This window comes from Struthio camelus, chromosome 8 (assembly GCF_040807025.1).
Source record: "Struthio camelus isolate bStrCam1 chromosome 8, bStrCam1.hap1, whole genome shotgun sequence".
Classification (NCBI taxonomy): domain Eukaryota; kingdom Metazoa; phylum Chordata; class Aves; order Struthioniformes; family Struthionidae; genus Struthio; species Struthio camelus.
Window position 1 is genome coordinate 13,598,012 of NC_090949.1, and position 26,386 is coordinate 13,624,397.

Here is a 26,386-nt window from a genome sequence, read left to right on the forward strand (position 1 = left end):
GTATATTTCCGTCAAACTAAAATCACCTTCATCATCAGTCTAAGAATATGCAGCATTGCTTTCATATTTTAAATTTTAATTTTTATACACCCTAGTAAATTGTTTTGTTTGACTTTCTGGAAACAAAACTCATAGCTAATTTCTTCAGTAACTATGACACCTCCCTGAAATTCCTCTTGGAAAAGAAAGAGGGCACTCTAGGCTATGTATTAACTTTCTGCCTTCACTGCCAAGATGCTTAGTAATACAGTCTGAAGTAACCAGGGAGATTATTGTTTTAGCAATAAATATTTAACATATTAGTGACTTTTCCCTCATTTTTATTTTAGTTAATTGCATTTTTGAGATCATGCTGATGATTTAAGAAAGAGGATGCTGACTTCTTTCCTAGTGGCTTTTAACTAACTTACTGTTTAGAATTTAGATCAAGTTGCTTGCTTGATTACCTTTGCTTTCCAAAGGTTGATTTCCTTTACAAATTTTAAACTGAGACATGACTGTTGCAGACTTTTTGCAAAGTAAGTTGTTCAGATCAGCATTGCAGGTTACGTTACTGTTATGAAGCATCAGCTTTACTTCCATTTCTAATTCTTGTTGAAAAAACAAACATAATTATTGACACCTCGAGTATTCTGATCACATTTAAAGCACATGAACAAAGGAATCGGGTAGCAAGGAGATGCTTTGCTTTATTTAAAAAAAAAAAAAAAAGTGTGCATGGGGAGTGAAATATTCCCAGTGAAAACAGAGACAGTATTAATGAAGATTATTTTAGAGATGAGTGTAAAGGAATGTGGACTGGAAAAAAAGGAGTAAGCAGGCTATTATGGGCTGATGTGATTGAAACTCACTTGTAAGCTATATGTATTCCTTTAAAACGTCAGTTTGAGCGTTAATGATTTAAATGAAAATACAAAGGAGGAGAGCCCAGATTGGAAAGATACAGTGAGGTCTTCCACCCAAGGTTCTCATCTTGCTGGCTGTAGCAAAGACAGAAGTGATGTGATTCAGCAACGATTTCTGGGTAGTGTGGTGGGGTATGGAAGGAGGCTTTTGTTTATATGGGTGCAGAAAATTAAGTACTTTGCCTTTTCCTATCTTTCTGTCTCTGTGCTCTCCCTGCTGTGTTTCCTGTAATGCCAATGTTGATATTTATTTAAGTATAGATAAACTGTGTTTGAAAAGCATGAGGAACCTAGATTTATCAGCTTTAACAGTACAGCTATTGATCCCTCTTCAGGCCTCCTCCCCCTACCCCAAGGAGAAGGGAGGGAAGGAAAAATCAGCCAAGGAGTTAATGAGAGCAGTAGGAGCTATGTTTCTTCCTAGGAGCGTAGCCTCATTTTTGTAATTCTCTGCAGGCCTGTTTTCATGCCTGCTCACCTTTGCTTCGTGTTCTCCTGTGTTTTGGGGGACTTCCCCAGCCCTTGTGTGGCAGGGATACCTGCTCCTTCTCCTGCACCTCCCAGTTTGTGAATGGCTGGCCCCCTGTGTATCTGTCCTTCCTCTCCCCATGCATCCGTCTTCCCAGGTGACAGCCACATCTCTGCAAAACGTTTCTCCCCTCCTTTTTTTGCCATTTTTTTCCGGAGTCTCTTTCCTAGAGCCTTTCCTAGACTTTTTCCTAACTTTTAGGCTAATCTCCAGTACCCTCTTATTACTTCAAATACCAGGGTGTCCAGGCTATAATTGCCTTTATTTTGTGTTTGTGAGTGTTTGAATGAAGATTGTGGTGTTTTTTTTTTTTGGTGTTTTTTCCCCTGTGCCTGTGTGTGTGGTGAGCGCAGTTGCCTATAACAAAATGTTAGGCATCAGCCAGTGCTCCGTGCTGTTCAAGTGCACTTTTGCTAATGGTGATTTACTGATTTACTGTTGCAAGTTGTCGTAGGGGAGTGGAACAGAGGGGACCTGAAGGTCTGACGAGTTAATTTACTACTCTCTCAGCTCGGGCAGATGGAGTTTGTTGTTGAAAGTGAGACAGGTGGTGTCAACCTTGTCTTTCATGGATGTTTGTCCATCTTGTAAAGCCATACCCCTGGTTTAACCTCCTCCTGTGTGAGATACAGGAGCTGGCATAGCAGGTTGCTGCAGGTCAGGGCTGAGCTGTGTTAGTAGGGCTGAGGTGTAACGTGATGAAGTGGCATTATTTACCTTAACCAATGCTTTTGTTCCCTTATATTTATAACAAATAGAATGTAAAAGCGTGTTTTAAACAAAAACTTTATACGTTTCTTTTTCCTCTCCTGTTACTTGCATTTGACATTATAGCATATTTCCCTTAGCAACTTTCTACCAGGATGGATTTCTCCAAACATGCCCCAGTGTATGTAGCAATAATTACATTCTTATGTGTGCCGAGGCACAAAAGTTTGTTTTTGGGAATAAACTAAGCCGATTGTTTTGAACAATAGGTTGGTTGGTTTGATTTGTTGTTTTCAGGGGTCTCATTGCCCATTGTGTAGGTTATCTGTTCTAGTGTCATTCTGCTCTGAAAAGTAACCATGATCAGAATGATGCTGTTCATCATCCTCAGTTATAATTGCTGTGTTTACAGACAAAGTATTTCTGATTACTTTAAAATTGTACTGAGTGCATTGTACAATTGACAAGGAGTGAATTGGATTCTTTCTTGATTATCGGAAATGATGTTGTTTACTGAGTTGCAGATAGAAATTTTAGAGCGATTTTGTTGCCTTCAGAACAACATTCTGTATGAAATTAGGTCTATGCAAGTGTTAATCTAGGAACATAACAAGGGAACATATCAAGATCTCTTTTTTTTATTGTTTTAAATTAAGAATAAGGCTTGCTTTCACTAGAGTAGTTTTATTGATGTAACTATGTTAGGCTATAGTTTGTTTATTTTTTAGGTGGTTAGATGGTTGTATCAGTGTAAGAATGACAGTGGTTATAGTTACGTTTCTGAAAAGGCACCCAATGTAGAGTTGCCTTACTTTGCTTCCTGAACCTTTCAATGTATCTTGGTAAAATGCCTTTTAAAAACTTTTCTGTGTAGATAAGTCCTAAATCTACTGCAGTCAGTCAAATTACTCTTATGCTACAGTGGTGTAACTGGGACAAGAATTTATCTCTGCATGCAGAGAAGCATACGTTACTGATGTAGTACGAAACAGAGAGCACAGCTTTGCTGACTGGACTTGGTTTGAATGCGGAGGGCAGGAGTAGTTTAGGCCACTGGCTATGGAAGAGCTTCGAAGTGAGGAAGGATGGGATCCCAGTTCCCTTTGCAGAATGGTGCGTTTCAGACTAGTAACTACTTTGAATTTAGAGAGAAAACTAGTTTCACAGACCTGTGAAGATATTTGGTCTCTTGGCCAGCTCCATTGTTACTGCAGTATATACTGAATTTGGTTACATGGGAAGATAGGAACGATGGTCTCCTCTTTATAAGAAACAGAGTAAACTGTTTTTGTTCATATGGCAATTCAGCTGCTACAGTAAGTATTTGCTGTTTTCCCGAGACTATTGTTCAATTTAGAAAAATATGTAATACCAAAGCACCTCAGTTGTTTTTTTTTTTGCTAAGAATTTCATAAGGGTTTTTAGTGGAGCCTGTACAAAGAATGCATCCTCAGTGACAACAGTAGGCTTTAGCACTGCTGCACTGAATTTGATGCTGTTGCCCCATTCTCACTAATCTCTGAAGTCAAGGCTGACTCAGCTTCCTCTGTCCTTTTTTTTGTTTTGCTTTTTTAATATATGGTGTACAACCTTCAAAATTGGCAGTTATTTTAGAGCACTGAATTTTCTAGATGACAGTAAAATGAAGAATGACATTGGGGCAGCAGAGTTAACATTGCAGTTGGACTCTTGCAGCTGAAACTTCCATTAAACTGAATCTGCTGAATTTGAGAGGTTTTTGTAAAGCCAGCAGGCAGAGACCAGTGGAATATGTTTTAACAGGAGCCTGCATATTACAAAGGGATTAGTTTTCTCTTGGTCTGTCTGCTCGCTCTCACTGACGTTAATGGGAGTTTTGCATGCACAGCGAGAACATGACTGCTCTTTGTCTCAGAAGAGCAGTGCTGCTGAAGAGCAATTGTAGTTAATTGAGCAGTTGCTTTTTGTCCTTGGAACCCTGTTCATGATAAGAGATTAGCTTATAGCAAAATACCTAAATAAAGACCTTCTTAAGGATAGTGCTACAAAGTACTATACTAGGAGTGGAGTGTTCATGTTTGATCTAGCATGTCAGATAACACTGGTTAAAATGCAGATTCATTCCATAGCTAAGATGTTAATAGAAGTGTTCAGCCAAGGTACCACACGCTTGTTAGGAACACCATATATAAAGTTTGTCAGGAATGTGATAATGTGCACTGTTTATTTGCGGTTAATAAGCCATTAAAAACCTGAAAAACTGATTGTAAGAGCAAGAGACAGTATTTTATTAGATTTTTCTAATAAAATGTCCCATCTAATCTATTCTCTTCTTCTGTATTAAAAAAAACCAGAAGAATCGGAATAAATATTTAATGTCTCATAATACACCTACAATTTATACATAATACTTGATACTTTTATATTATCATTCAGCTTATGCTGTAAGGTAGGGGAGTTGATTTGCTATCATTTTTTTCTAGAAAATTCTCCTACAGATGCTTTTCATATTTTACAAATGCTTATTTAAAAAAAAATTCTGACTAATATGTGTGTTAATTTTATCATTAAAAGAAAGAGCTACTTGATGCTGTTAGTTTGATGATACATATTTTCTTTTCATTCTGTTTATTGTGAGTTGTGAAACTTGAAGTTGTCTTTCTCTATTGTGTAAGTGTATGTACCACAATTATATTCCTTTGTCTTTGGAACCACTTAGCCAACTAATTATCAAGCTTAATTTCTTCTTATATGGCAACTCCTTTTCTCCTCATCATGGTACTGAGTTTACTCTTTTGTACTTCTTTTTTATTTCATTGTGAGATAACAAGGATAATAGAATAAATACTGAAAGAGAAGATATCAATCTGACTCATTTTCACACTGCACTTTTGCTTCCATCAGCTATATATTTCTTTGTGCATAGTTTGTTCGTATTTCTTGATCACTGTAGAGCATGGAGCAGGCACGTATTGCACTGCTCTCGATGGCATACAGACCCTTTCCTTGGAAGGCTGCATGTTGGATTTTCACACTAACGTAATATCTGAATCCATTACCGTAATACAGTATGCTGTATCTTACGCTGATCTGTGCTGAATTTAGTTTGTCATCATGATGTCCAGTTTGCTAATTAAATTAGATCTTTCTCTCATTTCTCACTGTGCTTCCTGATCTACTCTAAACATAGCCATCAGCAAAGTTGGCTTCAGTCTGTTTTCCTAGATAGGAACATGTTATACAAAAACGCAATTTAAAATAGAATTACAGAAAAATTTAAGTTGGAAGGGATGGAGGTTGTCTACTCCAGTCTCCTGCCTGAAGCAGGGCTAAGGTCCCTCTGGGCCTTGTCTAGCTGAGTTTGGTACTGCTGGGTTTCAGGGTGCGCAGACCAGTATTGCAAAACCTCATGTAACACTGTTGTAACACACTTCTTAATAAGGCTTTAGTCAACATCTCTTTCACAAATTAAAAAGTGCATGAAGCCATCTTGCAGTGAGAGAAAAGACGACTTTTAATATACTTAGTTACAATTTCACCTTGGGAAGTACTGTGATTGTATTTTCTGCTTTGACATTGTTGCTGAAATTTCAGTATTGTTGTCATGTCTAATCAGCCATGTCTTAAACATCAGTGGGAAGCACATGACCATTGGCGTGATTATACATTAATTGTCCTCATGTAGAGTTAATGAATCTGAAATGAAATTTTTTTTTGGTTTTATATCCAAATAAAAGTGATTCAGATGTGAAAGCTGCACAGCCCTCAAAAAAATTTAAAGTCTTAATTTTAACTGACATATATTATGTTTCTAGGTTGTTATAGCATTTGTGCAGCAGTTTAGGTACAATCTAGTCCGTTTTTGAAAATGCATCCTTTCAGTTAGGCATCAGTGCACATTCTCTAACTCAAGGGAAGCTGAACACATCATCTGGTTGAAAAGAAATAATCCTGAGATTCACTGATTCTCAAACCTGAGAAGTGTGTATCACGTTTTAGATTAGGCAAGTTATATACCTTGTAAATGGAACTCATTGGTTTTCTAGATTTTTAAGTACAAGGCACAGGGTAGGTGAAAATTGTTCTCTTACCTATTACCATATCCATTTCCAAATTTGCTTTGCACTCTGACTAATGACATTGGTCAGATTCAGCTCAAATAGACCTGTTCCCTCAGATGCTGCATTAATAATGCATATGCATTAAGACTGCTTCTGAGAGAATATTTGAGCTCTGACATATTGAACATTGACATATTAAATTAAAGCTTTCTTATCAGAGCATTTTAAAAGCCTTAGATACTGCTGCATTTTTCAAACAGCCTGGAAAGGTGTTTCACTTGTAACAACCTCACGTAGGTTACCAAAGCAATAAATAAACGTCTGCCTTGGTTTCTCAATCCGTATCAATGTTTCACTATTGCAAGAGTGAATGCCAAATTTGTGTCATACCAAAGAATTACGGTCTTTGCTATGATTATGGTGGGTTTTTTTACGGTTGCAAGCTACTATTCCCAATATATCTGTAATTACGTGGTTTCTGTAGAGTATTCCAGACAAAGCAAGAAGCACGTGAAGAGTCTGTGTGTGATTAAGAACATATTGTAAGTCTATGTATGATTAAGAACATATTGTGAGAGTAGCATAGAATGTGAAAGCAAAATGGAATTTATAAAAACAGTATGTGTAAACACTTGGAGATAATAAATATACTTTGATCTTCTGGTTGACAAAAATAAGACTTCTCAGTCCTTATGTTTTCTGTAAATATACAACTTTATAGCATGTGGGGTATATTACCATGAAAATTAGCAAGTATTTCTTAAAATTCAAAATCAACATGAAATAAGTTTGTCTTGGCATCTCATCTTAAAAATAAAGTATCAGCACTTTATTAAATACTGCTTTTGCATGAGGTATTAGGTTTTTTCAGTCTCTGAGCATGCAATGTTGCATTACATGTATGCCCTGATACTTCAATCACATGAACGGATGCCCTGATTCCTTCCTGCAAACCAATGCTGTTTGTTTTTTTGTCTCTGCTCAGCAGGTTTAGGTGTCTGTCCTGTAACATAGAGGTTTATGGCCATATACGTCCCCCACTTTTACATTTTTTTTTTTTTTTTTACTCAAACATAGACATTTATCTTCAGCTAAGTGTAAATCTCTGGTAAAACATTTACTTAACATTTATCAAGGCGAGCAACTTATAGTTAGATTTAAAACCCAAATTTACCTAGCTTTCAGAAATGAGAGTCAGCTAGTGGACATTTAGAGTAAGTATATAAAGTATTGATGCTTTTGATTTATAAAAACTGAAGTGTGATAAGGCTTTGTTCCTGTCAGGTGTTGCTGTTTATACATGTTGCATATGAATAAATTAGCTCAAAGCAGCTGCTCTCCCATAGTTTTTATGGAAATAGGCTGATAAGGACAAAGGAGAGCCATTAACTTGTTTGATACAATGCACTGTGTTTCCCAAAAGTTAACATGATAATTTCCTTGATCTCAAAAAAGTCACTTATCATATGATCAAATAAGCAAATTTCCTAGCAATGTCTTAGAAGTGAATTGCACGTTCTTGATCAAAAGCACAATTTACTTGTGATATGGTTAACTAAATTGTACAACGTGTCGTCTTGATGGAGACTCTTTGATGTAACAAACACGAATGTTTGAGTGTTTGCGTATGGAGAATTTGCATATGGAGAATTGATTGATTGATTAATTCAGTAAATAGCATCTTCAGAGATGGTTCTGAAATACAACAGCTGAGCTGGAACAGAAAATGAATTAGCTGCAAGTAATCAGCATAACTCTTTGAGAAGAGAAAGTGGAAAAGAAGCCGAAAATTGCCCTTTGTGAGATGGCATCGTCCATCTCCTTTTAACAATACTGTTTTCTCTCTTATCCTTTTTACAGCAAATTTTAAAATCCTTGTAATGATCTGAAAAGCAATGTTTATTTATATTTATGTACCTACAGTCGCATTTGGTTACTTTATTACACAAATGCCTTACTATCAAATGACAGAATGTTAAAGGAAAAGATCAGCTGAAATGGTGAATGTTGCACAGAGGAAAAGGAAAGAAAGGATGGTGCACGTGTAAGATGATACAAATGTAACTGCTTGTTGGCACTGTGCTTCCAAGGAAAGTCTGCTGCATGTCAGAGCACTTGAATATTAGTCTCTTGGGACCGACTTTTCATGCAGTTCGTTGTGTTAGGTTTGGCTGAAAGCTTTTTATCTTGTTTGTTTTTGACAGTAACATGCATGGTTTTCTGTTTCATAAGTAACAACACGGACAACAGAAGTTAAAACATTAGGAAATATGACTGATGTTATCTATATTTTATTGCTTAATGAAATTTTCCAAGATGTTCTGAGGTGTTTAGTACCTAGTTGTCATGGCTAACTTCTAAGGCGCTTAAAATTTTGAAAGCAGGTCACTTTGATAACAAAATAAAAAGTTTAAGTTAGGATGTCTCCTTTTGTCAATCATTTCTACTGGGAGTTAACAGCTTAGAAATAGTTATGGCAGATCTGGATTTATTGATGCATTTCCTGCAGTGATGTCAAATATCACAACAATAAGTAAAAATGAAAATTTCTAGTGTCCTCAGATATTAACCTGTGCCACCCTCTTTATAGACTAGAGGGCACGAGTACAGCATCAGATTTCATGTCACATACACTCCAAGAGTGTTCTTTAGTGGGTCGTGCTCAGGGTGTCAACTTGGCGTCCACAATTCTCAACAGTTCTCTTTGGAGCATTTTAAATTATAATAAGCGTAACATGGAGTGCAGAATAATAACAGAGCTCAAAATGCAAAGGTCTTACTCAGGGTTGAGAGCTGAGGAGAGTTCAAGGTATGGAGCTTTAGCTGAGCTCCCTGTAGTATTTCTTCTTTTAATACTTAAAACAGTTGCAATTCACTACACATTCCTTACCTGATGCTTCCTGCACCTGCTTATTTTTTATGCCCCTGAGCTCGAAGGTTGGCATACATTAACTATGATTCTTTGAAACCAGGTTTTATGAAGTTAAAATGGTTACTCAGTTGAAAATAGAGTAGACTTTTAATATACTTTTAAAGTTATGGCTTATTTTTTTTTATATGCCAAGAGCTGCATATACAATCAAGTCCTTTGTAATTTCTTCTGGCATGACTGTATTTATTGCAGTGGTTGATATGGGAAAAGGAGCTTCAAGTCCTGACCTAAACAGCATTTCTGTAAAAATGAGTCCAAAAAAAAAAAAAAAAAAGAAAGAAAGAAATTGAGATGTACTGCTGGAACCTCCTAGCATGTTTTTCCCTTTTGGGGCAAAATTTTCAATCCTTTGGAAGGAGCAGCTGTCTCACAGACCTGGTATGCAGGACAGGTGACTCTGCGGACAGCCAGCTCCCTGTGCGAGGGCACCTGTGCCAGGGTGCTCGCTGCTGTGCCAGGGTGCTCGCTGCTGTGCCAGGGTGCTCGCTGCTGTGCCAGGTCACACGGAGAGAGAAGAGCAGCTTGGGGGATCGCAGCTGTGGGAAAGGAAGGCTGTTCCTCCTCTGTCTAAGCAGACGATCCTCCTGAGCTACGACTGTCTGGGGGAACATCTCTGGACTTAAATGATACCTGTGAGGTTTATCATCTGTCCCCTGAGAACAATGGCTAGATTTAGTCAGTGTTTATCTTGCCATTGCTTTCTCCGTATTTTTTTAACAGAAGAAACTATGTACTCAACAGTGTCTGGTACTGTGCAAGCAAGTACTGTGCTTGTTCTTGTAGATATCCTGTCTTTTGCAGCTACCTTGCTTTTCAAAGGACCTCTCTTGATCCATTTGCAAAGGATTATTTCTGCATTTTACCTTTGACTGTGGAGTATTTATTCTTTACTTTTTCACCTATATGTGCTATGATTCCTGCAATTAAACATGTGCTTTGCATGGGGGAAATGTGATGTGCATGTATCGGAGGGATATCACATGTTTTTCAGGTTTGCTTCTGTTAATACATTTTCCCTTCCAGTTTAAGAAAAATAAATTAGATTGAAATTACTTGAAGTCTGGGAGGGAGAAGTTGAGTTGTTAATTAAGTACTCCAGAGAAGCAATTTTTCAACATTAATTGAAATGTTTGTAATGGGTCTAAGCAACACCTTCACAGTGGCCTTGACCTGGAGAGGTGGGAATCTGTACAGGTCTTAATTGCTGAATTCTAGCTAGTATTGAAAAGCTGCCAAGGAAGCAATTAAAAGAAATGTACCTTAAATACAGAGAGAAAGACAGAAGAACTAGTCACAAGTGGAGAACAGCAGTGGAGCTAGCAGGCAGATTGGTTTTGAACTGATACTGTTAAAGGTAATAGTAAATAGATTTAGAATAAAAGAAAGTAAGTTTGTTTTTTAAAAACCTTATACTTTGTCCCTAGCCTCCTCCCTTTAACTCCTTGCAGAATGTGAAGCCCCAAGATGCTAAGCTTCAGGCTCTCTCTACTTCTGGGTATCTTCTTGTCACTAGTGCTGTATTATGAGATTAGCACCATAACCAGGCCAAAGACTGCCGATTCTAGTTGGTTCTAGTCTTTGCATTTTATAATCACATCTTTGGTGTGCTCTCTTTCAGTACAGGCTGAAAATTTAAATTTACTATAGGAATTTAATTAGGTTAATCAACCTTTACTATATATTTTTTTTAGATCTGTAGGCAGTTGGCACGCTTTCAGTGATATGCCTGTGCAAGCCAAACTTGAGACAATAGTTCAAGTCTGTCAGGCTAATACTGAAATATCTGAAGGGCAACTGTTCCTTTGAGAATCTCCAGTAGAAGTAAAACATCCAAGGGAAGACATACTTAGTATATTAGAGTTTCTGAAATAAGGTTTTTTGAGCATTTATATCTTCAGAAATAACAGCCTTTCTGAAATATGAGGGCTGGGATTTTGATGCACTTAATTCTCTAAGTGGGAAAATGAGAGGGAGGAGCTACAGTAAACTATCACTTAGCTTTTTCTTTATTTAATCTCTTGGGACACATTATCAATAGTAGTTACATATTTAGCATAATTAATTCTGGAAAAAGATAAGATGGAATGTTGGGGCTGAAAGTTTAGTAGTTTTCCCAGTGCAGTTTATTTCATAAGCTTTATCTGTGCAGAGAGAGTTAAACTGATGGTAAAGGAAAGCATGTTTACACCTAGCACACTGAAGAAATTACAATTCATTTGTACAGTCCAACCTTCTGTTGTGAAAGGTGGTACTTTTTGCTTTTCCTGTGGAAAGCAAACATAAATGTAAGATTGCCAATAAAAAATTAAACCATTGCTACGTGGTAGCCAAATGCCTATTGTATGCTATTGAAACACATTCTCATCTTAATGTTTGTTAACAGAATATCGTTTTGGTTAAGTTAAGAAATGACAGTAATTCATCCCCTCTAAGTCATTTGATATCAATGTTTTAGTGATGTTGCACTTTTCATTGTGGTATGCATCTTGGAAACGCATTACACCTGAGATGGTCAAAATTAAGTTTTGTGAAAAGAGGCACAGAACTTGCACTGGATTGCCAAGGTTCATTACTTCGGCATTAGTGTTTTTATTATGACATGTATATGTCTGAAGGTTAAGCGTTAGGTTAACTTTTTGAACTGTTATCCCGTCTGCTGTAGGAAATTAATAATAAATTACACTTTAAGCTGTTGCATTTTATTCATACATACAGTGTTTCTTTATTTTGAGGTAAGACAGTCCAGAGACTATATTCCTTATTGTTTAGGCATGGGGATAGGTACATAGATATGTGTCCATGTGCTAAGATAATTTGAACTGTCTGTAGCATTACTCTATGGTCAGTCCTGCCATACGTCTAGGTGGAGATTATTCCTGGAATGAACTCTAATTGCAAAAGCTTGGGGGTGACTGTTGAAAACGAGATACTTTCTGACACCATTTGTAAAGGTGTTATGTTAAGTGAATGGTTCGGGACAGAGTGGCCTATGCATCAGTTTACTCTTATGAGATTTAAGATTCAATAGCAAGAAGTGAAACTGCAAATTTGAAAAGTTTTTTTAAAGGGGGACTGTTTCATAAGCACGATGCCTGCAAAAATGAGTGCTTAAACTCTGAGATCAAAGGCAATCCTGTGAGATACCTGGACAACTCTTCACTACATGGGACTTAAACCTTATAGAGAAAAAGATTTGTTCAGAGGTGCAGGATTCACTGAAGATGATGGCTGGTCTGATCCTCGAACAGTGGCTCAGGTGGCTGATGCAGAGATGAGGAATCATGCATTCAGATGATGAGGAATAGCAAGATGAGAATACACAGGTCTCTGGGTTGCTGGTGTAGTAGTGAATTGGTCCCAGTGGGACTAATAATCTACAAGTGACTTGGAAAGAGGAAGCTTTACTGAAAAGGCTGAGGGGCAGCCCAAGGATGTCACTGGTGCCTGGAGTAAATCTGGGTAGCTGCATGCTATGGTGGGCAGGAGAGGGCACTCCAGGCTGTCCCTTACCTCAACTCAGCTGCAAAATTTTGGTGAGAATTGGGCTGGTTCTCCTGATTACAGGTGTGCTCTGTTTCTGTACCCTGACATTGTGTCCCTGCTGGAGTATAGGAGCTGTAACAGCCTGGGGGGAAAAGAAGAAGGGGGAAGAAAGGCAATTAGTTCTGACTCCCAGTATTGCTAGTAAAAATAAGAGACAACGTTTTACTATAAAATGAGAAACATGTTCTTATTAGGCTAGCCACACAAATTGTTATCCAGCATACGTATGAATTTTTGTAACACTTGTGTATAGGTTCCCTTTTTCTTGGGGGAAATCCTCCTTCTGAAGACAATATTCTTAATACCAATGTAAAAATAATATTGGCTTAATATTAACTTTTTACTGCATCTCAGAACATGATGATATGTAGGGAAGTAGAATGGAAAAGAAGGTTGTGGAAGAGTGATGTTTTCTCATCCCGTTATTGGAGCTCTGATGCGTGTTCTGAGAGTATCAATCTAGCTCTTGCATGCTGTAACTAATAGGGCTTCTCTTATGGCTCAGAGTGACTGAGGAGAGTTGTATGTTATGCTATGACTGTTGCTTTTCCTATAAAAGTTATCAGCTTTACAAAGCCCTTGTGTTTTATTATATACAAAAATTCCCAGACTATGATATGCAGTGTCAAAAGTTTTGTTGACAAAAAATTTCCTATGGTTCTTGAGGTATTTCGGCATGGCTGTGGTTTGTGTCTAGTTGGAAATTTGCGTGTGGTATCAGATACATATTTTATAGATGCTTTATTTTTAATTTATTGAAAAGTAAATATTGACATGTAAAATATCAAAATCTTCTGTTCTCAAACTTTACCTTAAAAGACTTGCCACTTGATATATACTGCTATAGTGCATCATCTCAGGTTATTTCAGACTTGTCTGATGTGACATGTAATGTGACAACAGACCTGAATTTGACATAATGCAGCATGACTGATCAGGTACCAGAACGTGAAAGAGTTTTCCTGGCTGCAGTTAGCACTGAAATACCTATTTTTATAGAAAAAGCTTCCTTTCTTCCGCCTCCCCAGTCACAGTAGCTAATACACATTTGCTTTATTTTTGTTGTATTTTTTTATCTGGGTTTCATTATATCATTGATTATCCTTCTGTATGGCGATAACTTTATGTTAATCTGTTTTTAGAGTAAGTGTGTTATTTCTGGTTTTGCACTATTTTCTGTCTGCCACCTTTATCAGAAAATTAACAACTGGAAACTTTGCTTTTACATTTAAAAAAAACAAAACCTTTCTGCGGAGAGAGGAAATGCTTTATTGCCCAACTTGAAGTAACTTGTAAGGACGTATGTAAATATTAATGTTTTTAATAGACTATTTATTTCTAAAGAGAATCATAAGAGATAATGGGTAAAATTCTGAACTCTTTGAAATCAGTGATGAGCTCTTAAATTTGAAAATATATTTTTCTGATGCATAAACTAAAAGAAAATACCTAACATATTTCCATTACTGTTCACCTCAAATCTGAGACAATTAGGATGAATGATTATTAAGTAGTAGAAAGGAAGAGACAGAAGAAAACTAAGATATTGCTACTCTTAATGATACTGTCATTTTAAGACAACATTTAGAAGTAGCTTCTAAGTCTGCACAAAAAGAATGACTGAGCAGCAGATCAGGTTTCTTCTGTTCTTGATTCTTGCTCTTTCTGCACAGGAATCCTCTGCTATATGCAGACTGGGCTCGAGTCCCTTCCAAATCCATTTACTCTATGGATGAACTACTTTGGTAGCATCTCCTTTGGTTTATGAACAGTATATATGGTCCTAAAAGAGCTAGTCAGGCTCATGTCTTTTTAAAAACAGGTATTTTAGAGGATCTTCTAGGTAGCTTGGCCTCAGCCAGTAGGCCTATCTTCATAGGAAGGACAGAGATGAAGTTAGATGTCGGTGAATTGATAGGGAGCGCGAAAGATTTGTAGGTGGTGAAGAAAGCACAGGTCTTTCAAGAGAAAATTTAGCAAAGTAAGCTTTAGAATCTTAAAATCGCTAAACTAAAACCTTATGAAACTTAAAGAAACTTAGAAGATTTCACTTTTTATGATATATTTTTATGATCCTTAAGAACCAAGGCATGCTTGGAACAAAACTAGGTCGTCCTGTAGGTAAAAACAGACAAGATAGGGCAAAGGTTTATTGCAGTTTGTATTCCTGTCTACACAAGTAGGACAAATGTATCTAAATTTTAGCATACAGAAGAAAGCCTAGCAAGTAAATCTGCTCATCCGGATAAATCTTGTCTTGTTTAGGGCATTATAATCCAATAGCTAGTCTGTAAGTTGAATGAAACAGTATATGTTTAAAGGAGGTGGAAGCCCTTGTGGCAGCTCTTCTGTGAATGAATAATTGCATTCTTTGCCATTTTATGACTGTGCTTGTGGGGTGTTCCCCCCCCCCCCCACCGAGGATAACTTTTCCTATTAAGAATTTTAAAATAAAATTGAATGGCTTTATAAATATATTAAAAAGTTCAAATATTACTTTTAATGTGAGGAAGGAGGACTCCAGTGTATCATCTTTGTTCTGTTAATAGCTGATATCTTTTCAGTGGTTTACATAAATTTGAATCTTTGTGGAAGATAGCCTGAGAGAAGAACGTAAGAGAATTTCTTACATATGAAAGTATGTAAGAAATAGTTGTATGTTTGTGCTTAACTGTGAGAATAATTTTTCCTGTTCATACACTATGCTTGTTGTTTTTGAAGATTGATCCTGTTCTAATGAAATGGGTGGAAATTCTGTCCTTGAAAAATGATCGGGTTGTTAGGTTTAATTTGATTTGCTCTTAAATCTGATGAGTATCTGCATGATACTTTTGACATGGTTTCACAAGCTATTCTGGTCTGAATCAAATGATAAATAAAAAGCAGCTTTTTTGGGGCGTGCAAGTACTGTTACTTGTGCTAGAGAGTTTTCAGGATTGTCCATAGTGAAGCCTAAGAGGTGTTTCAGCAGAATTGGTCCTTTTGCAAACATGATGTAGAATACAGGCCTTGTCTTGCAGAGTTTACAATCTAAAACATATTTTTCCTCTGTTAAAGTTCTTCTATTTGGAGATTAACTGTATCCAGATATTTGTATCTTCCTCCTCTGAATGAGGTAGCATCCATGCATGGCTTTATTAGATGTAGCATTGGACTCTTATTACGTGCACAAAGAGAGGCTGTTTGTACTGAGGTGTTTAAAACAGTGCTGATTGTAAGGTTATTCATAAGCATAAAAGCAAAATCTCGTTTGGTTTTTGAGTTCAGTTTCATTTTCAGCATGCCCATTTTCAGCAAGCAGGTCAGAAGACTGACCTTTCTGACACTAAGTACTTAAACGGTTTCTTTGAAAGCTTTTTCAAAAGCCTTCAGTTACTCCTGGAGAGAACAGTGCTGGTGTGCTTACCTATGTTCGTGTGTCACTGCAGTTTATGGCTGCCCTATGTTTTAATCTCAGAGTTACTTATAATACATAAAAATGAAACCTATCTAATAAATATCTCAAACCTTATTGGTAACAGCTGAACTGGTAATTTCATGTGCCTGAGAGCATCTGAGGTCCTTCCTTTGGGTATTGTAGACTGTGGCATTCTTACCCTCTGGATTTTTCTTTTCCTTTTTTGCTTCTTACGCATCCTTGCATCTCTTTAGCAAGGAAAACACTAGAAATTTATGGAATCCTAAACATTCCAGTATAAATAATTTATTTTAAAAATATTAATCTATACTGAATCTACTTTGTCTTCCATATTCTATCTTACCTACCGTTAAATTATGCTCCTAGTCTTTCACTATTCCTGTTTTTGACCGTGTTAAGCTAGTTGATTTTTTTTTTTTTATAGTTTGAGGATGTTATTGAATTAAAAAGAAAATAAAGCAGTAATAAACACCTTCCCCGACCTTGGAAATGGGGAAAATGTCAGAAGAGTTGAATGGATTACTTAATAATGTTTAAATAAACCTGCAACCAATCACCAGTGCAACAAAATGATGAATGGACCTTCTTTAAGTTACACTGCTGCTTTTAAAAGGGATCAGCAGGGAGGATGAAAAGAGAGAGACGTGTACAGCAACGGACCAATGCTTTGTAGATAAATTAGATCTGTGGAGATACCTTGGCCACTAGTGTGTATTTTAGCAGTATAAATAGTAGTCTTCTATTTTATTGGTTAAACTACTGTTGTGCAGTGACAGCTGTGGGCGTTGGGAAACTCATTTAAGAAACACTAGCCAAAACCCAGTAAATATTCTCTAATTGCTTTTGAAATTGCTCTTGTTATCCACTATATTGCTGCATAATTGTAGCTTAACTGTCCCAAGTTTGCTGCTCACATTTTCTAATGTGTTGTTTCTCAAACTGTGTGACATGCTCTTCCTGGTAAACCTGTGTAAAAAATGCTTGAGAATGAAAAAGTGAATTATTTGGGTCCATAAAATGATCTTTGTTACTTGAAGAAAAATAAAAAGCAGAGGATTTTTGTTTTGATGCGTAGTAACTGTTTCCTAGATATTGTGACACCTAAGAAACCATTTACAGGACGTATTTTAAGGATCAGGACTGCATAACATCAGAATTTAGATTTCCTTTCAAGGCTTTTGGCAGAGACTCTATTTCTGGTTCACCTCAGTGAACAACTCTGTTCACTTCAGTTTTTCATAGATTGGAATTTCCTGCTAAGAATGTTGTATTATGTTCTAGACTTTCTCAGTTTAAAATTGATTTCAAATCTCCTTAGGTCAAACATAAGGCCGGACTATGCAGATACAAGCTTTCATGAGTTCAAAATGCATACCTTTAGTCGTGTGACATCTTGCAAAGTCTGTCAAATGCTTCTGAGGTAAGATTTAAACTTTTTTATCAAGTGAAGTATTTTGAGTCAAATGAGAATGTGGAAATACACAACTGGCTTGTTACTTACCCAAGATAGACAAGCCACATAACTGGTCATATGTAGTATGTCTGGTTGTTAAAAGTAGATTTTTATAATCAAATGTCTAAATATTAGCAGAAGTGCTGTTTAACAGCTCATGTTCTCAAGCTGCAACCCCATTTTTCAGGAGACTGTTTTAGCAGAGTTCTCTTTTCTTTTGAGAATTACTTAATTTAATAGATGGAAGTCATATGTTAGAGTAACAACAACCTTTTCGTACAGTTTTGACCAGCTTGGTTGGTCCTTAGGTCCCTTTGTTGTGACCACCAGTCACAAGAACAGATGGAATATTTTTCCAGAAAGGCAGATGATGAGGATGCTCGTAAATGTTTGATATAAAGAGACTGCTTTCTGAGACAGAAAATAACTGTGAGGCATTAATAGACAGGCATTGCTGAACCAGAGATGTGTAGACAAATTGCCAATAGGTATTATAAAGCTAGGTAAGAGATGCTAGCAGACCACACTGAGAAATTCCATGTTTTCTTTCTCTTCTCTATAAAATAAATGCACATGCACACGCATGCATACCTAGGTTCTGATTCATTCATTTAATGAGCTACTTGTTTCCTTGCACATAAGGACCCTCTAATGGTATAGAACTATGGAATTTATTTCATAGTGTAAACTGGAGATGCAAAAGCTCTGTAAACTTTTGCTAGTTCGGGTGATGATGTTGCATACTGTAGAAAAACGCAACTGCAGCATTTTAAAAGGGAAGTATAGGGAGGGATAAGCACAGGCAGGGCATACAATGACCTGAGGTATATTTCTTCCTCTGTCATGTGTTTTCCCTTTAGCAACCTCTTTTCTGGACGGTTTTATCATCCTGACTTTTCAGAGATTTTTAGATGACGTTTTGCTCAATGTAACAAGGTCTAAGTGACTGAAGAACGGTGCAGACGTCTCTGACTTAGAGAGGGCAGGGCTGTTAATTCCAGAATCTGAAGCCGTATAGTTGAGTCATTATGACTGTGTTGCAGCACTGACTGCCGTTGCTGAGAAACGGCTGTCTTGCTTTCAGGACACAGTCTGCATGATGCCGCAGTGTTCTGCATAGACACGCCAATCTGCTCTCAGGTAGCTTAGGTGTCCCCAGAGCTACCTGGTGACATCTTAGAAATCCAGGGACATTTCTATTTGTATTAAAAGCCTATTGGACTTAGGCTCGTAAAGTGCCGAAATCATTTTTGAAAATGGATTGTCACTTTAAGCTTCAGAGCGCTGAACTTATGTTTATGGTTATGTGCATACTTGAAAAAATGTGAACCTCAATGCCTAATTTTTTTTTTTTAAGTGGGGATAAAATCCCAGTCTTAGAAGCATCTGTAGTGAAGGATAATTCTGTGTGCCATTAATAACTAACTAACTAAATAAAATATTTTATATTTTCTACATAATTCTCTTCACATTTGTGTATTGTGATACTTAAAAGTTAGGTTTCTAAGTTTAATTAAAAAAATCATAACTAACAGTCTAATTGCTGTAATAAGTAGCAGTTGCTCTACCTTTTGTACAGGGTCAACTTACCTAGTCCTCTGTTCCATATAAAACTTGATTTTTCTTAGAAGCAGAAGGTGTCACCTTAGACTAGGATGCATAATCACTTGAGACAGGTCAGGATAATCTTGGAGACAGCTAAGTCTACTGTGAAGAGTAAAAGCAAATGCATCTAATGGCTGGAATTCATATAATTACTCAGAGACTAGGTGCAAGTACAAAAACCTTTCCCTGCTAGCCGTTCAGTGGATTTTACCTAAGAGAAAAGCTATAGACAAATCTGAGAATAAATTTCCTGAGACTGAAATTCAGATTTCAATTCCTTAAGGGGAATCAGATAACATTCAGAGTAAGGAAAGCAACTCCTTTCCTGAGAGCCCTGAATATTAACTAAAGTGTACCCGGATAGCTTTTAAATGAACAAATTTGAAGTCAGTATTATTCACAAAATAGCTTATGAAACCCTTAATGTTTAAATATATATTCATACTTACAGCTCTCTCAGAATGCAGCATATTCTTTGTGTTGCCCAATTCCCATTGAGATGAATTGGAGTGTAGATCTACAGTGGGACAGATACATAATGCTACAATTTCAAGTGTACTCTGCCAAAGTTGCTTTGGACTAAATTCAAATGAGGATAGTTCTTCTGAGCTGCTTACTGGTAGAATAACTATCTGGTGGTGATTTTTAAATGGCTAGTAGTGACAAAAAGCAGATGAACTGCTTGTCAGTTGTTGTCACTGTTTCTCAAGCCTTTAAGGACTTTCATTATGCAGAACAGCAAATGATTTCAAATACCTTCTGCCGTGTCTCTTATTTCCTTTATGCATGGAATTTATCACCTCTAATGTATCACTACCTAATTTTATTTTACAGGGGAACGTTTTATCAAGGCTATTTATGTTCTAAGTGTGGAGCTGGAGCACACAAAGAATGTTTAGGGAGATTAGACAATTGTGGCAGAGCTAATTCAGGTGGTAAGTCATTTTTATTGTTAGAATACCATTTTTAATTAGGACATAAAACTTGCTAGATATAATTAAGGTTTAATTTACCTCTAATTTCTGTTTATTGTAACATACATACTTGTGAAACTACCATTTATAAGCACAATTAGAATTGCATTTAGAATTCACAGGGATTTTTTTTTCATATTAAATTGAAATGTTAGAAAGGAAGAGAGAGTGAGCTACTGTGGGCCAAAGTGGATTTCTTCATCTGTGTCTTGTAGAGCAAGGAATTACTCTGATTTTAATCGTAAACTGCTCATAAGTTACACCTCTTGTACGGTATATCATCTGTCATCCTCGCTGTTCTCTCTTTATGTCAATGTTTGTATTTTCCTCTCAGCTCCTAAAGCTGTTTGTTTCTGTTGCCTCAGCTTCCTCTTTGATCTCTTTGGTTTCCATGGTTTCGTTCCACTGGCAATATTCATCAAAAAGTGATTGATTGGCTCACTACTGGCCATATCTAAGGACCTTTTTCCTCTTCTCTTAATCGATGGCTGTACCCAGGGAGGGGTCCTCTCACTGACGTGTGACTCCATGCTCCCCCATCTCTCCTTCTGCGCCAGGCACCCTGGGGACACTGCAAGCTGGATGTTAATTCTCACCACTTGCCCTCTTTCCTTTCCCTTCCCTCTGCCTATGCAGCTGCCGGCGTACCCTCCAGCCAGCTAGCCACATAACCCTAATGTCACTTTTGCCTCTTCCCTCTATCCAGGCTCCCAACAATTCTTTCTTCTTTCTAGAGATGGTTGAGGGAAGCCAAACAAAAGGCAACCCGCCTCCAATTTCTCCTCCCGCTAAAGCATTTGGGTTCCTTTTGCAAAATGTTTTCGGGGAAAAAAAAAATTCATTGGAACGTGCAATGATTTTTGGAGAATGTGATTGTGTTTTGTGATTTGCTCACTGTATTGTCCTGCTCACGTCTTTAAAAGCGGTACATTTCTTCCCAGGATTACTTCATAATAGTTTGTCTGTGAAGTTTCTCATGTCTCACATATTTCATATAGGCTGCCGTAGCCTCTTGCATTGGGTTATTTTCTTTTTGACATTACTACCTACAATCTTTGTGAAATGCTTTTGCAGAGATAATCTCTCTCCTACTGCTTGAATTTTGTCATGACCTTGTTCACTGCCCTTCACTGAGCTTCACTACTTCAAGATTTCGGTTCTAGCTTTTTTTATTCCTTTCAGAACAGCATGAGCTTGCTTCTGTCTTTGTCCCTGTTTGCATTACTGTCCCACTTCCACTTGGCTTTTGCCTCTGTGTGCTGTTTGCCTGCTTCCTCTTTTGACAAAATCATTTGTAATCAAGACAGCAAGTACTTACTTCTACTGCAGTTAGTGAACTTTATTTTCTCAGTTGCTTTCCTGTACTGGACATCTTATGTGCTATCCTCTAACTTTGGACTTAAATAAGAGTTTTTATTATTTTTTTAATGTAAATTAAAATGTAAATCATTTTACAGCTTCAAAGGTGCTGAATGATCTTTTGAATTTTACTTAAAATTATTGCCTCCCTCCTTTTTTTTAAATGATACTCTATGATTCTTTCCTTGGTGAAGATGGAAGCAATTGTTTTAGATATTGCCTTGCTATGTGTTTAGCTTACATCCAGGTACTCTTTTTTCTGTTCCCTCTGCAAAGATTCCCAGATTTCTGTAGCTCTAGTACAAGGTAAGAGAGTTATATATCTTCCCTCTGCTCATACGGCAGAATGGCAGGCGCTACTTGGTTACAGCTGCCTTACAGGCTGTTCTGAGAATAGAAGATCGCCTCAAAAAGGCATTGGGGAACAAACTTGCAATTCTTTTATTACTCACACAATTACTAAAAGTTCTTACCATGCTCCCCATTGCTCTGTGTATGAGCAGGTGTGGAAAGGACAAATTATTTTGCCCATTTTGTTGAGAATGGATGTCTCTTCTCCAGCAGTGACTGCCGAGAGTGACTGTGGCCAGTGGGTAGGAAGATGAGGTGGTTCTTTACTGTTTTCCATTTCTACTCTTTATTTGTCCTCTTACCTATGGAGAAGAATAAGCTGTGCTGCCCGTTCACGATGTGCACAGGAGGAAGGAAAGATATAAGGAGCTTTGTCAGCTCCTCCTTCCCTTTATGGTCAAGAAAGGATTGGGATAATTCAGCATACATTTAAAATATTGATTCATGGAACTTGAGTATGAATTACTTTGTGGAGCTATATTTTTCACTTTCGCAGGGCTGTGCTGAGAAATTTGGTCTTCCATGCTTCTTTCTGCCAGGGCCTATAAGATGTGTAACATTATTAAAGAAAGCACACATGAAGATAGCATGTAAAATTCAACGTTTTCATTGCGTTTGTGGAAAAAGTATGATTTACATTCACAAAACTTTAACATTTAGGAGTTTTTCCTTTTTAAATCATTAGAGAAATTAACGTCTAAAAATCCTTCATCTTTCTAGTGGTGTCATTTGCTGCTCCTGTGGGAAATTAGCTAAGGTGGCCTGTGAGTGTTGTTAGATATGAAATTGTGTAGTATAGCCTGAATGCTTCAATAGTAGCAAAATGCCTGGAACATTTATTGTATTGTCATGTATTTCTTTTATTTCTAGGGGACTATTACAGTCCTTTTCACAAGGTATAATGGATATGAAACATAATAATCCTTTTAGGAAGCTGAACGTTATTATTCCCCAGCCATGTGGTATTAGTTATGGTCCCAGACATGGAATATACGTATCTTGGGATATAGCTGTGGTCTGCTAAATCTAGTGTTCTGTCATTCTGCCAATGGCTGGTTCCAGATGCCTCCCAGGAAAGTATAAAGCATCCCTCTGGCAGACAATGCCTAGGAATGATGCTACTTTCTAATCCTGTTAGATTTTTAGAGTTGTGGCGTTTGTTGTTGTTGCTTTTGGTTTTTTGGTGCTCTAAGCGTTTTTGCAGTTTTTGCAACAAAGTTTAGCACTTTTGTTGATTAGAACATCTAATTGGTTGTGCTTCCGAATTTTTGGAATAGGCTTTTTTATAGGTTGCACATCTTATCTTGGTTATGTTTAAACTTGCTGCCTTTTTAACATCAGCATGTGACTTTATTCTTTTTATGAGAAGCGTAAATGGAAGTGCTTGACTGACTGCTGCTATGCTGTGTATTACTTTGAAACTTCTGTTTAGTGACCTCTTATTAGTATCCTCTCTGAACTGAAGAGTCTTAAATTTTTTGTCATCTCAAAGTAGAACTGTTTCCATGCCTCAAATTTTCATTGGCATTCTGTAGACCTCCTCTGTCTAGAGGTCTATTTGAAAAGAGGTGATCAGAATTCAAAATACTGCCAAATAAGAATATGCCGTTAAGTTTCTTGAAGATATTGATACGGTATTTTCTTTGGTATTTTTTTCTTTTCCCTTTTCAGCACAGTTTAACATTTTGTTTTCTTTTTAGACCACAGAGCAGATGTTTTTGCTAAGCTTTCTGAAATGATGCCTAGAACCTCCCTGAGTGGATTAAGTCCTTTTGTATTTCATCCCAAGTCTCAGTTTGTGGAAAATTCAAAAGGCAGACATCCAAAGACAGCTGAAACCTTTAGAATGATAAATTTAATAAGTGTCAGAGTTAGATGATACACTTATGAGGGAAACATTGACAAAATTTAAACATAAATTGCCCTGTTGTCACACTGTGCCTCATACACGAGCTTATGCCAGTTCTTCAGAAGCTTTGCTTCAAAGAAGGCCAGTTCAACAGACTGTAGAATTTGCAGTGATAAAAGATGCTGCGTTAATCAGTTGAACTACTAAATAGAACGAAATGTACGCATTTATCCCTTGTTTTTCTTGTTACTGTTTGTGTCCATGTTACCCTAAACCTGCAGTGCTAGTTGAAGCCCTCTGTGCTCATTTCTGTCATTACCAATTTAACTTTTTTTCCCTGAAAATACTGCCTTCTTCATGCTCAAGCAGTCCACTGCATTTTCATGCATTTACCTCTTCTGGCCTATCGCTTCATTTCTCTGTGACTTGAAATCCCCATGCCCCGTCTCTTCTGCTCCTGTTCTGACAGACTCCTGGAGTATGATGGTACAGCTTTAAACACAGTATAGGATTTAGCAAATGGGTACACATATTTCTGTTATAGGGCCGTTTGTAAGGACATACATGCTGTTTTTTTCCAGTGGCTGATGTAGAGATCTGCTGTTATCTTGCAACCTCTTGTGGCTTACCAGCTGCACTCCTATGCCTTATTTTGCGGCAAAGTATGCTTTTACCTACCTGGTGATGCTTTTGTGTTAGTTGGAAGGGTTTCTGTTTGGGTGTGGTTAAGAGTGAGACCTTTGGTAAGTGAGCAAGCGTGAGAGACACCTTTAGCAGATTTGGGGAGAAGCTGTCTCCCTCATTATTCCCGTTTTCATTGTATGGGTTGTTCTCTGACCGTTGCAATTTCAGCAGAGGTCCTCAGGACTGATAAGACGGGTATCATAACGCTCCCCAGAACATATTGCAGAACTCCCATAGCTGAGCCGGAGTCCGTTTGCTAGTTTAAAACAGCAGAATTACCAAGTCCCTTCTGTTGCCAGGCTGGAATTCTACCAAGTCTATCCCATTGTATTGAATTAAGTATGCTCAGGCAAATATTTTCTGGTTCCACGGACTATTGAATATTTCAGTTAGATGAACTTCCAAAAAAAGTTCTTCTAGAATGTTAAAATATTTTAATATTTTAAATATAGTGCCAAACCCACAAAATCCTCTAGCTTTCCATGGGAACAGAAGTATAAAGAGCATTTCTCATCAGGGCATAGGTGGATTAGAAACATATTAGTGAGGCATTTTCATAGTAATTTTTAGGTAACTTGTACCTGTTTCCCTTCTCTTCACATACTTCCATTTGAAAAAAACACCTCATTTCCTTAGGTGGAAAAGTAGTGTCTGTCTTCAATTGTTTAATAGACTAAAAACCATGTGAATGGGTTAAACTTAAGGTAGCTCTCATATGGTATAATGCGTCTACCCAATAATAGTGCCCATGCTGTGTATGTAATAATTGCTTGCTACAGCATATTAGAGATTATTCATAAAAAGTGCCTGTTTTTTGACATGTGAAAGGAAACCAACAGCTTCCACTGTTTACATTTTGTCGGCTTGATCAATAGTTGCAGAGGTGCTGGCCCTCGCCCAAACCTACCATGTCAACAGCATTGACCAGGAAAGGCTCAAGTCCCAGAACGTGCCTTGGAGCGAGGCCAATTTTTGTTTAACTTCGGCAAAGGTTGAACTAACCGTTCTTACTAAAGCTGAACAACAATCTCTTGGGGGGCTTCGTATTTTGTGCAAAGTCCTACTCTGTGCTTCTAGGTCATTATTTGCTTTTCTTCTGGTTATGCGGGACTACTTGCTGCTTTCCAGTCATTGCAACTCCTTTAAGATGGCTTACTTCAGTTTCTGCATTTTCAATATTTTGAATTTCCTTTTATAACAGGAGGAGGAGTAGTAGTTTCCTACATACTCTTTTTATTCTGCTTTCCATTTAATCAGCATGTAAATCCAGCTGCTCTGCTGAATCTCAGAGGGGCAGGCTATTCCCATTTTCTGATCTATGCTCCCTCACTTATTGAGGCCAGCTGCTGCTTCTCTTGCTTTTGTCATAAACTATAATTATGAAAATGTGACCCAATAGTATTATGGCTTCATGAATAAACAGAACCTAAAAAGCGTGCTAAACTGTGGCAGTAAAAGTAGTTTGTTGTCAGAATTGAGAGCTCCCTCCCTCTGTAATTTCATTGGCACATTAGTGATGAGCAGATACTTGAATTAAGATTGTCATGTGTAAAATATCTGCTGAAGGATATCGTCAGACATTCATTTTTTCCCTAAAAATAGAAATAAGTAGGAATTATTTTTTTTACTCTTGTACTAGGGTAACATTTGGAAAAAGAACTCCAGTGAGGAAGCAATTCACATAATTTAAAAAATATATGAAATACAGGAATACTGAATTTTTAATGAAAAAAGGAGAGAAGCATAAGACTTGTATTTTGAACAAACCTTTCTGTGGAAATACAGCTATTTTATATTTTCTTTTCCTTATGTGCTAACAGGGGTGTCACAAATAGTTCAGTTTGTGTCAGCAAAGTTTTGAGCCTTCTATGGGTTTAATGCAGAGATGGCTTAAAGGAACGGCATTCTGCAGTGGAGCTGCTGTTGCTTATTCTGAGGTTGTTCATTAGTCTTTAATAAAAACCTACCTTACAGAGTTCAGGCTTTTTGTTTTTGTTTTTTTTGAAACTAAGGATCAATTAAAAGTAACTTCTCAT

General features: G+C 37.2%; 1 protein-coding gene and 1 long non-coding RNA gene across 4 annotated transcripts in view; one reads left to right on the plus strand and one right to left on the minus strand.

Annotated features, from left to right (window-relative positions):
- The window catches only part of VAV3 (vav guanine nucleotide exchange factor 3), a 177,122-nt gene that overhangs the window by 88,635 nt on the left and 62,101 nt on the right, over positions 1-26,386 (plus strand). For all 3 annotated transcript variants that reach the window (XM_068952221.1, XM_068952222.1, XM_068952223.1), the window contains 2 exons: positions 17,394-17,495; positions 19,968-20,068. In XM_068952221.1, coding sequence (XP_068808322.1) covers positions 17,394-17,495; positions 19,968-20,068 — 203 coding nt within the window. The remainder of the gene's footprint in view (positions 1-17,393; positions 17,496-19,967; positions 20,069-26,386) is intronic.
- LOC138068005 (uncharacterized) lies at positions 3-19,648 on the minus strand. Its single transcript, XR_011142516.1, has 3 exons — positions 19,583-19,648; positions 19,119-19,235; positions 3-980 (listed from the first exon to the last, which is right to left on the minus strand). It is a non-coding gene; the product is annotated as an uncharacterized lncRNA (long non-coding RNA).